This window comes from Orbicella franksi, chromosome 1, assembly GCF_964199315.1.
Source record: "Orbicella franksi chromosome 1, jaOrbFran1.1, whole genome shotgun sequence".
Lineage (NCBI taxonomy): Eukaryota > Metazoa > Cnidaria > Anthozoa > Scleractinia > Merulinidae > Orbicella > Orbicella franksi.
Window position 1 is genome coordinate 17,198,783 of NC_138145.1, and position 12,658 is coordinate 17,211,440.

At 37.5% G+C, this 12,658-nt stretch overlaps 1 protein-coding gene across 1 annotated transcript; it reads left to right on the plus strand.

Moving 5' to 3' along the window:
* The first annotated feature begins 6 nt into the window (after nucleotides 1–6).
* Nucleotides 7–8,358, plus strand: LOC145493998 (exosome complex component RRP4-like). The gene is made up of 9 exons (XM_081473468.1): nucleotides 7–328; nucleotides 1,191–1,292; nucleotides 1,634–1,679; nucleotides 2,124–2,213; nucleotides 2,411–2,476; nucleotides 2,557–2,625; nucleotides 3,138–3,338; nucleotides 4,529–4,654; nucleotides 4,827–8,358. Exons 1-9 carry the CDS (start codon nucleotides 210–212, stop codon nucleotides 4,902–4,904), a joined length of 897 nt encoding a protein of 298 aa, XP_081329594.1. The 5' UTR covers nucleotides 7–209; the 3' UTR covers nucleotides 4,905–8,358.
* The last annotated feature ends 4,300 nt before the right edge of the window (nucleotides 8,359–12,658 follow it).

The following is a 12,658-nucleotide window of genomic DNA, read 5'->3' on the forward strand; positions in this document are numbered from 1 at the left end:
ATACAGGTACGTACGTGGTATAACGATCATATAGTGGTCATCCGGTGGTCGGTTTGCTCTATTTGATACCAGGCGATGCTTACACCACATGGTTACCCAGCTCAGAGAGTTACCGCTGTTCCCTGAGTGCTGCCCAGTCTCCAACCGTTTCAAAATGGCGGCTGAACTGCGTGCATTCCATATGTAGGTTCACTTTAGCTGAAAAAAAGATGTCTGTGGACGCAAGATTACCAAAGAAAAGGAAAAGAATATCAGCTTTATCTGGGTTTGAGCCAAGGCATATTGTATCCCCTGGAGATGTCATAACAGAAGACACTGGATACATGAGGTAATCAAAGACATCAAACTGCTGCTGTGAATAGTCCGTGTGCGATTGACAATTTTTGAATTGAAGATAGAGCTTATCGTTACTTCAAGACTAAGTTAGTTTGTATAAATTCCGAGATGGCATCTGCAGTATCCACATAATATCAGTTTCTAATTTTCAAAATTTGTGAAAACTGGATAAATTATAAGCTTATATCAAATAGCTTCAATAGAAACATTTCCCAAAACTGTAGATATACTTTGACTAGCTTGCTCTTTTGAATTTCAGAAGGGCTATTGTAGAATGAAGTGCAGGCATTATAAAGGACAGTGAAACCTCTATTAAGCAGACCCCAAATTAAGCAGACACCCTCTATTAAACAGACACTTAGCCTGGTCCCGAAATTAACATGTTATATTTCTCTTTATAACGAACCCCTCTTCAGCGGACACCTCTAGTAAGTAGACACGGACACTAAAATAAATTGTATTTGGCTAATTTCTATTATTAAAAACCTCTACTAAGCGGACACCGGACTGAATTGACAATGTGGCATTGGATTATGTCCTTGAAATAGTCGATTAAATGTACCTGTGTTATCGTTGCTGTATGGAAAGGGCATTATTACAAACAAATTAAAGTTGCTAATGAAATCTGATGAAACTGAACTCTGGATAGCTTCCTTAGAAACCTGGAACTTTATTACAGTACAGAGGAACCATTGAATGTTAATTGTTCACAACATTGTGCAATTGTGATAAACCTTTATTAAGCGGACACCCTCTATTAAGTGGACACTTGGGAAGGTCCTGAGGGTGTCTGCTCAATAGAGGTTTCACTGTAGTACAGATTTCAAGCTGAGGTGGAATATTTTCCTCTTTAGGGGCCATGGTACTCATGTCGATGGTGACAAACTGATAGCTTCAGTTGCTGGGGTAGTTGAGAGAGTGAACAAATTGATCTGTGTACGACCATTTAAAACAAGGTATACCATCACTTATAATAAAGGATTTACCACCTTGGTTTGCACCTTTGGCCCTCCATAAACTTTCTCTTCAGTGCTAATACTCCTTGAAAAATGCACACTGTACCCCTGTTAACAGTACTACATGTATCAGCCTGTGAGGCACTCAGGTGCAGAAGATCAAAGAAGGGAACTGAACAAGTGTAAAGGGAGAAGAGAAGGAACAGTGCACATACCAATGCATTAATCAGTGTGTTCTTGAAGAGCACGCCATTGACCAACTGTTGCAAAAGGCCTATTACTGCTATTAATAAATAATTTTGGTTTGATTATTGCAGTAGAGTTGATGTTTTACATTACAGGTACAATGGAGAAGTGGGGGACGTTGTTGTTGGTAGAATTACAGAGGTGAGCAGAAATCTACAGTATAAAAGATTGGCCAACTACTGCATAGAATAGCAAATGATGGTCACAATGCAACAATTGGCATTGGTTGTAATCATTGTATCTTCAAGGAGCTATGTCATCATGGATTGTTTAATTGCAAGTTTTTGGTTCAAAATCAGTCTGTTTTCTTCAATAGCCCTTTTCACAGGTAACATTATTCATTTGCATTACAATGTAATCCAACATGGATATGAGGCAATTTTGGGCAGAAACTACAAAATTGCCCAGAAGTGCCTCGCATACTTGTTGGCGTATTCTGTAAATGTAAATGAGAAAGGTTGACTGTAAAAAGGCAATTACAACCTTCTTTGTTGTTCTTTGGTCTGTTAAACATTTTATTTTTACCAAAGGTGCAGTAGTGGAGTTTTATACAGAGGTGATACATGTTACTGATTTTTTTTGAAGGTTGGACAGAAGAGATGGAAAGTGGAAACCTTTTCAAGGCTGGACTCTGTTTTGCTTCTTTCCTCAGTAAATTTGCCTGGTGGTGAACTGGTAAAAAACACATTCCCTAATTCCTGTTTATGCTGTTAATTATTTTCTCATAAGTTTCCACCACTACAGTGAAACATAGGTACACCATAGATGTATACTAATAATAATAAAGAACCCATTTATAATGAGTTTCCATCATAGAGGACAATAATCTTCAGCTTGGGCCCAGCTTAGTTTGACTGTTTGTTTTCCAACAGAGGAGACGATCTGCTGAGGATGAATTGATGATGCGTCATTTCCTTGCAGAGGGTGACCTGATTAGTGTATCCTTTTGAAATCTACTTTTCTCTGAGTCTTAAATTTACAATCAGCTTCATTAGCATTCTCCTTGACTACAGTCCAGGCAGAAGTGCAGTCAGTCTATAGTGATGGCTCACTTTCATTACACACTCGCAGTCTCAAATATGGAAAGGTTGGTATGGACAGACACATTTTCGAAAAAATATGCCACAGATGTAATAGTGAAAAAGAGCATAATAATAATCATCAGTCCTTTAGATGCCAAGTGGCCAGCCTCCAACAAATTTTGACTTACATCTCGTTCCACTTCTCAATTAAATATTTAGTTTCAAATGATTTTTTTTAACATTTCACTTCTGTACACAATCTACCATTAATAGCTTCAGACGTTTCATTTTTCTTGCTCACTCTCCTCTCTTTCCCATAACGTTCAATGATTTAGTAGATGATTGTGCCTTCCACTTCACAAACAGTAGCACCTCTGTTGTCACCATTTATTTTGATATCGTACTGGTGTTGCAAACTCATAATTTATGGTATTCTAGGGTCTAAACGTTACCTCCGAGCAAGCTTCGCAGCTTGAAAAAGACTGACATGAACTGATGCCCTGTGCTCCACTTGGCGTCTAAAGGACTGATGATGATGACGATGATGATGATGATGTTACTGTGCATTTTGTTGCAGCTCAAAGAGGGCAGTCTTGTTCAAGTGCCACCTTCTTTAGTAAAACGCTGTAAGACTCATTTTCTCAACCTTCCTTGTGGGGCCACTGTTATCCTGGGTAACAATGGTTATGTTTGGATTAGTCCTTTGGACAATGAAGATGCTACACTCGCAGACGGCCAGACTGAAAGGCTAGCAAATGATGATACAGCAACTAAAGAGGTTATTACAGATAATGAGCAGGATTTAGAATTATAAGCAGAATATAGTGTTAATTTTCACTGGCTCTTTTCATATCTCAGTTCAGGGAAGAGTTGAACAATTTTACTATATTTCTCAGTTTCTATGCGTGCTGTAATTGATCAATTTAGCTGGTCGTATTCTACTGTACGGCCCGCTATTTTATAGTTGTTTTTGTTGCCAAAGTGTTTAGTGATTAATCGCCAAGTGTTCTTAACTTTTATAACTGTAAAACTTCCTTTTATTTTAAATCATGTATTGAAACATGCTAACGACTTAAAAGCGATTTCAAATTGACTTGTTTTGCTTTCGGCGTGCGTCAAAAATTTGAAGCCGTTCCGCGTGAATAGAAATCGTTCCCAAACCCGTCAGACACACAAAGGAGGCATAATATATATATCTTGACTTACTAACCTAGATTCAGATTCGAAATGTTATACGTTCTGACAAGTTTAGTGCACATTTCTAAAGGCAATGACAAATTTTCATGTAATCTAAATAACCTGGAAGTGTTCGATTGGAAAATTATCTCAAAATGTTCGATCCCAGTACAACAAAACTGTACCAAAACATTAAACAAGGTTTACATTTAAAGTCAGCTTATGTTTTTTTTTTTTTTTTTTTACTGACTTCACTGTTGTTGTAGTAAGATCACAAGTGGAAGCCTCAGGCCACACTACGCCGGAGGAATTTGTAAACGCCGGCTCTATTTCTACGAGTAGGCCCTTCGTGCACACTAATCTGTCACGAAAGCGCAGCTTTTCGAAAACGCTCTTCATACCGGAGAAATTTGAAAACACCGGCTTTGTGTTTTAATGTGGACGGAAAAAATTCTGAGAACGGAGCTTTTAGAAGACGACCTACCCGAGTTTTCCTCAAACACAAATCCTCAATGACCGGTGAGTTTTGTGTTTTCAAATTCCCCCGGCGTAGCGTGGACAGAAAGCATTTGATATGTTTTCAGAGTGAAACCTCCTTTTTCAGTTTTCACCGGCGTAGTGTGGACGGAGCCTCACGCTTAATGTTTCCGCCACTGATTTTATTTTATGTTTTAAAGTTTACTTGGTGTAATCCAGCATCATGAATTATTATCATTACCGACAGAATAAAGACGTGTAAATGGATCTTAGTAGTAATTTAATGTAACCTGCGTTATACGTTGAACGTTCCAGATTCAAGACTCAGATCGTGAGATAATAGCCCGACTTCGTAACTGTGTGGTAACACTTACAGATCATGGCGTGATGTTATTCAACACTTCATTGCAATATGCTTATGACGCCTCTTTGAAGCACTCGGTAAGCAACCTCGTCAGGTTTGGTTTATGCATCTTTGACTAAACCTTACCCTAACTGACAGATGGAGATAAACAAGGAAAATCCCTGAAGGCAGTGGAGGCCGATTTCATTGGAGCACATCCTTTACCCTGTGTATACGAAGTCTAATATCTTTGTTTGTTTGTGTTTTCAGGTAAAAGAATTGCTGAAACCTGAAATCCAAGAAGAAATTGCTGACACTGTTCGTCAACGCCTAATACAAGAACTGTAAATCATTATCTTTATTCTAAGTTTAAATATAAACCACAGTACACAGTATAGAGTCCTAAAGTGATGACGTCACAAAAATAAAATTTTTGAAATTATGGGATATGATGTCATATTCTTATAGAGGATCCTAAAAGATGCCCTCATCCCAAAAATTAGCTCTGAATTGCAATTTCCGATAGAGATATAAGGGATCAAAGTTTGATAGCATCCCATACAAACCCTTCAAAATTTGTTTCAGTTCCTTCAGTTTAGAACTGACTCAAAATTAGAGAGATTTATATGGGGCTGTACCAAATTTTCATCCTTTATATTTCGGCTGGGAATTAAAATTAAGAGGTAATTTTTGGCAAGGACCCTTTTTTAAGGACGCTCTATTCGAAAATGGCGCCAAATCCCATAATTTCTCAAATTTATTTTTAGTGACGTCACACTTTAGGACTCTATAGATTAAAGAGGAGACTTGCTGTTAATTATGATAAAAAGGTAAAAGGTTTAAAGCTGTGTTTTCAAATTTCTCCGGGGTAGTGTGGACGGGCCTTGGGGGCATTTACCGTGCCCAAATTCGCAACTAGCCAATCAGGAACCGCGTCTACTGCCCTGATATCCTGCGTTATCAAGTCACTGGCCTGATATAGCTACGATATCATGTTCCCTTGGCCGAATTTGGGTACGGTAAATCAAGTCAAGTCAAGTCATCTTTATTTGTGAGACTCCCAAAACGGCTGGAGATCGATCCTAGAGTTTGGGATGCCTGTGATTGTGTCACCCGGCGGCAGGCTTCCCGCCCGTTTTTCCCGCCAAAACACACCAAGTAATCACTTCACTCACAAAACAGCTTCGCGAGTGGCGGCTTGCTCTAGTTTTACTACATGCTGCGTGTTTCGCTTTGAAACAGTTTTTCAATTTACGAAATGAAAGTTGAATACTGACAGGCGTAGCTTTAAGAAGAATGACGCATCTGGCGCATGCTTTCAGTCAATATTCAGGTGAGCATAGAAACGTGGTTAAATGTTGAGTAAGTTTTATAATGAATTTGGAACAGGGAATTAAGTCATAAGAAAGTCAAAGAAAGGTTTAGGTTAATCAAAGAGAAAAATACGAACGTCGAAAGAGACATACACTATTGTGTTGTAATATTTAACTTCTTCGTAAGCTTTATATCGCGAATCAAGGATAAACGATTATATTTTGAAAGGGGGAGTTAAGCAATTTCTAGAGCAAGAAAACCAGGAAACGGTGAAGGTAGAAGCAAGTTTAAGCCAAGAATAGGGAAAAGTAACTTAAAATTTAACACCGGGCAAATAGGAAATCTTCAGCCATAATGCCGATACTTTTTTCCTTTTACGCGTGATAGAAAGTTATAGAAATACCGAAAATAGAGAAAAGAAGGACAAAAAAAGATCAGAAACTAATCAAGACAACCAAAAAATAAGTAATTCCTTGTTCGCTGGTCCAAAACTCCACCCGCAGAGAGGTTATTCGGTCCCGAGGGAGGGCTACTCTTCAAAGTTCTATACGGGGAGGCTCCGCCCCGAGGTCGAACCTCTTACACTTTTTTATCCCATTATTGACAGAAAAGGTACTCCCTTTCGTATGCCTTTAATTGAAAAAAGGTAGCCCTTTCACATACTTTCAAAACTGGTCTGTATTATGAATAAATCGTCAAAAAACGAAGTCTTGTCATTTTTATGTAGTGCCTAATAAATAAAATGATACAGCATAAGGTGAGTCTGTTCGAAATATTCAGTTAAAGGCCCTTTAAAATAACTAAATGACAGATTTCCTTACCATTTCAAATAGCTCACCTTGTGAAATCCCTACCCTTTTATACATCTGAAGCCTGAAAAAGGTACCCCTTTCGAATTCGGGCGGAGCTGGCCTCTCCGTATAGGCTATTATTGCATAAGCAAGCTTAAATTACGGGTTGTAGTGATTATGCCAAGGTATTTAGGTTGGTCGATTATCTGTTAACTTCCCATTCCAACTGGTTTTCGGGCGCATATATCGTTTTACTTCTCTAGGCTAAAAATGGAACTTTTATTTGAAATAACTTCAAATTTAAACTTTTGGTTAAATTGTTGATCAAGGAAAGTATTAATCGCACTGAAGCGTTCGAGAGTACGTCACACAACGGTGACGTAGATGCTGCGCAAGGTTTACTGAAGTCACGAAAAGGATGGCTAATATTTGTCAACAATGTGTTTCTGGTGTGGATATAAAGTCCGGAGAAAATATCTTTGTGAAAGTTTACTGTCAGAATCATTATTTTCAGTTCAAGAAGCCTTGGTTATTGCTTATTCCTCCTTAAAATAGTAAGTATTTTTTACGCTAAGAGCAATTTCCATATTACGCAAGGTAGCCCATATCAATCATCATTCACTGGGTAATTTACCGGTGTGATCTTCGGTCGCCTATCCAGAGATCCGAACAGCATGAGAGATCGTCTAAACTGAAGCACATTGTTATTTTTACCCATAATGCAGTTCGGCGCTTGGCCAACCGTTGTAGCTCATAGAGCACTTTGATTGTAAACCGTTGAGTTTGACTTTCAACAACCTTGAACTACTCGTCGGCATGCTTTATTTCATGAAACTGTGACATATAAACGAAAGCCGGATCAACGGTTAAGAATACTGTGTTTAGGAATCAAGGCAATAGACTGCATGTACTATTGACAGTGGCTGTGGATAAGGTTTCGTAATCTTAGCGCCTACTGGACAATAATGCTTGAATATGAAAGTGAAGAATGATCATCGCAGTAAATTTTCCAATTTAAGCAATTAGAAAGAAGAAGCCTGAAAAAAAATCAGGGCTTCAACGGGATTCGAACCCGTAACCGCGATACCGGTGCGATGCTCTACCAACTGAGCTATGAAGCCACACGTTGGGAGCGAGGTCAATTAATTGAATTCATATCTTCATATGAACTCAATTAACTTGATAATAACTTGATATGAACTCAATTAATCGACCTCGCTCCCAATTTGTGGCTTCATAGCTCAGTTGGTAGAGCATCGCACCGGTATCGCGGAGGTCACGGGTTCGAATCCCGTTGAAGCCCTGATTTTTTTTCAGGCTTCTTCTTTCCAATTGCTTAAATTGAAAAATTTACTGCGATGATCATTCTTCACTTTCATCTACAACCGCAGTTCAAATATGAATTATTTCATATATACTTCAAATCAATGCTTGAATATATCATGAAAAAAGCAATTCTTCACTTTCATCTACAACCGCAGTTGTTGTATTTTCATAATGGGTTGACTAGCACGTATGGTTCGTCAGTTCCCTTCTAGTCTTCCTCACTGCCTCGTTATGTACTAAGATTTTTTCTTATTAATGTGGTTATTACAATTATTATTATTAATATTATTATTTTATTGTAACATCGTTTATGATTTTTTTTCTCTGTTATGTAATCGCAGTGAAATTGAATAAATAAATTTAAAACTGGTTGAGGTTTAACAAAGCAGTAAAAAATATTGTAAAGAAAATAACGTTGAAAAAGGTTCGGCAGCAGAGTGATCGGAAGCCATCGTAAGATCCTCACCGGGAGTGGCTATACAGCATAAATATACCCCGGAAATTTGTGGACAACTGATGTAACTTTAAATAACTGAGTTCGAGATGTTTCCTGAATCTTTGTAAATGATATTTTCCAAAGTGAAGAATTTCTCAGGTGACGGGGCTTTACTAGCTTCGAAAAACAGTTTAATTGAGTAAGTTTTTGTACTTGGTCAGAATAAGGAGTTCTTTTGTTTTATTTGTTTGAATGATTCGATTTAAAGGCAACCTTTTAAAAGTGACTCTATTACACGCTAAAGCGAATAATTTACTTATAATCAAGTCTGACACGAACTGACTGCAAAGTTAATTAGAAAAAGTAAGAATTGAAATGAAAAAATCGTTGTTCTTAATGTGTACTTTACACCAGTCATCTAGTTTTGATTTTGCTTTTTGCTCGATTGATTACGTAACCCGCTCAGCTTTGATACCGTAATTATCTCCCGGGGGGGGGGGCACTGCCATATATGGGCTATGTAGGTATGTGCCGCTGTGAAGGGCATGGTTTTCAAGCAGTTTACTCTAGGATAGGGTATATAAATCAGAGCGTTTGGGTCTAGAATAGGGTATAATGTTTCACAAAACTGACTAGTTGGTTCAAGATTTTATCTAGACTAAGGAAACCGGGAATTGCCACTCAAAAATATAAAAAAATCAAATCGGCAAGTTTAAATTTACGCAAATCAGCCTCAACAGTGTCAATAGATGGGGGGATTTGGGGAGTTTACTCTAGTATAGGGTAGCAAAATTCAGCTGAACTAGCTCTGGTATAGGCTAAGGGTTCCAGTGTCCCAGCGGCACATCCCCACCCAGAAATGCCCAAAGTACCCCCCCGGAATTATCTTCTATCACCTGCAATCTTGTCAAATCGTGACAATCATGTACTCATGGTTTTTACTTTGTAACAAGCTCTGTCCACGAGACATTTTCAATTAACTGAATTGACTGTGTTATTAGTCAGAAGAGGGCATCTCATAGAGGCTAGTGACAGTTCAGGAGATCGCTAATTAACAAAGTTCAAGTCGAACTTTATAATTATGATCAATGTGACAATTAACGTTATAATTTGCTGTGTCATAATCGGATCGATGTCACCGGCTGTGATCAGTCTCTGTGTATTGTTACTCTCTTTTATTCATTCTTATAGCGGAAATAAATCCTTTCAAGGGCGCGTTTACTTTCGGGCAATTTACATGCTTTTCTGGCCAAGTAATCACTGCTTTTGATGTGCTACTTTCTTAAATGAACCATATGTGCGCGATACAGGGCCGGATTTCTTAATTCCTATACCTTAGGTTTCGTAAAAAAAAAAGTGTTTTTACGACTGACAACTATAAAAGTGAAAATAAACAAATATAACTCACTGATGCTTTCTGTTTCCTAATATATAAGAAGAAGCATAGGACACGCCATTTGAGATTTCAGCTATTCTTATCACCGAGGACATTTGAGACCTGTTTATGGAACCTTCTTGTTTGGTCAGTCATCAGATCAGATTGAATAACGGCGTGTTTTTAAGAACAACAACAAAAAAATGCTTAATAAGTAAGAAACAACCGCAGCAGTGAGTAAGAAAACTGTTCCTATCAGTAAATCTTTACCCATTTAAAAGTAGTTTATAAATACCTATTACGTTTGACATGAAAAACAATAACAAACTATAGGTTTACCGGTCCGAACTAAGTACCTAACGAATTCGCTGGCAATGATGATAGCGTTCTGGCTATTCGACACATCAACGAAAAAGAATAAGCCAAGTATTTATCTCTGTTGCAAAACTTGTTCACAGTCAGAAATAAAATCTGGCAAAATCAGTTCAAAGTTTGGTAGTTTATGTTTCGTTTAAGTAAATTGCATCTGCATTAAAATCTTTTTTTCAATGCTTCCTAATAGGCAACCTGCAGCGCCTCGATGCCACTCAAGGGGAAAGCGACAACAACTGATTAGACTGAAAGCATCATAGTAGTGCGACATCCTCCTGTAGTGATACCAGCGCTAAATGGAAACTGAACCACGGTTGATAAGTACAAACTATCTAAATCTGATATCAAGTCAGACCAAACTGTAGATTTGAAAATATCTCACTCCAGAATATAAGATAAACCAATGGCTATGTCGATTGACTGTTATATCTAAAGATTTCCGGAGAATGAATCATTCAAAATATCGCCAGTACAATAAGGAAAATGGAATCAACACACATTTAAAAACAATCTTATCCTTATCTCATCACAAAATAATGTAATTGAAGGTGATAAGCTCGCAATTTCCTCGGTATTCTCATTTATACGTGGCTTAAACCTCTTAATACAGGCATGAGACCTGTTTGAAGTTCAGGCTTTCCTTCCAGATGTTTGTTTTTTGGCAAACAAGTGTCGTGATCCATTTGGCGATCGCTGTGTAAACTAACGGTAATACATTCTATACCCATTGTTCTCATAATAGTCAATTTCGCTTTTCTTTCCCTATGTTAAGCCACCCGTCGAGATCATAGTACTGTCAGGAAAGACACACGCACGCTGGTAATGAGGTACAGAATATAATCCACGACGAAATTGGCCATTCTCTATTTTGCAAAATTTTCAGAAAAACGAGGAAATTTAGCTGCCTTAGTTAAGGAAATCGGATAACTGTACCCTTGTATATTGAAGAGGCATGTCCATGTGGTTAACTTCACAACAAAGTTTGTTTTCTGAATTCTTTTATTTTCTTTACCCTCAACCACGCTACGTTTCTAATTTGCATATTTATTATACTCGCTTTGAATAGCTGCACATCGTTTCAAAAATAACATAAGAAAATAACGTTATTCCAAATCAATTTTATTGAAAAGGCCGGTTCAACATGCACAACGTAATAGGCGGTTGGGATGGCTTAAGGCTAGGAGCTGTTAATTCAATATTCTTTTTAAAAAGTAATTTATCTTGTACAACAATTGTACATTTACTAATTTCAAGAGTGACATCAGCTGAAACTAATTTCACAGTGGAAGAAACTATGGCCGCTTATCTTAGTTTATTATCCTATTTTAATAAGGTTTTTCGTTCGTTTCTTATCTTATGCTTGTTTGAACTAGTTAAGGTTAAAATACTTTAATTATGTTAAAGTGACAGGAATGTAAAACAGATTTATGATGTTGATATATATTCGGTTTAGGAATTATGCTCTCGCAATGAACTTCCAGAATTTTCCTTTCACATGGTTCTGTCATGCTTTACTCGTGTACAATAGTTTTATTAAGTTCAGACTTAACATTTGCAGATGTTGTTTGTTTTAAGGGCCGTGTCGCGTGATCCATTTGCCCATCACTGCGTAAACTAAGAGTAAATACATCATTTTCCTATTGTTTTCGTAATGATCAATTTTGCTTTTCTTTTTCCAATCTTAAGCCACCCGTTGTGAACATGCTGTATTCAGGAGAAAGACACGCTCTGGTGATAATAGGTGGTTCTAACGAAAAATTGGTTGTCAGTGTTCCTAGTAAGGTTTCCAGACATATTGTGTACGATAAGAAATTTCAACGATGTGCTAACTGAGCAGCCTGAATATGCAAGGTTGACTTGGTTGCTAAAGCATTATATAGGTTTGTTTCTTAGCTGTTTTCCTTATTTTAAGCTTGTTATTCATGCTACTGGCTCAATTTGCACAATTACCGCAGTCAGTGCTAGTTTAAATAGCTGCACATTTAGTCCGTAAGGAAGTAAATCATCTCACGGTCCAAGAACATAACGTTATGCGAATTTTTTCTCAAATATTACTTCTCGGAGACTTTCTTTACTTAAAAAGACCAAGTACGACGCCACATGCAGTAGGTTAGAGCGCTTTAACACATGATCAAGACTTGTCGATTGCATCATAAACGGTACAACAATTGTGAAGTTACTAATGTCATCAGTTAAAATACGTTATCTTTCAGTAGATAAAACGGTTATCGAACGCAGTTATCTTAGGTCATTGTTTTCTTATGATGTTTTTATTTGTTTGCTTTCTGTTTCTTACTGATGAAATACGCCAAACGGTAAGATAAATATGCGTATTTTTTGTTCAGGTCAAACAAGAACGTGAAGATATGATAGTTTAATTTACGTCTATGAATTGTGATCTTTTTATGAAGTTTTGCCAGTTGTCTATTTGAAAAAAGTTGAAAAGTACACAGCAAGATTCAATATTGCCACTCGCTTCAAAATCTTG

Excerpts from the sequence above, each read along its gene's own strand:
- LOC145493998 (XM_081473468.1), top strand. The coding sequence starts at position 210 with ATGTCTGTGGACGCAAGATTACCAAAGAAAAGGAAAAGAATATCAGCT. Across the intron at positions 1,293-1,633 it reads GTACGACCATTTAAAACAAG|GTACAATGGAGAAGTGGGGG; the intron begins GTATACCATCAC and ends TTTACATTACAG. Across the intron at positions 1,680-2,123 it reads TTGTTGGTAGAATTACAGAG|GTTGGACAGAAGAGATGGAA; the intron begins GTGAGCAGAAAT and ends TTTTTTTTGAAG.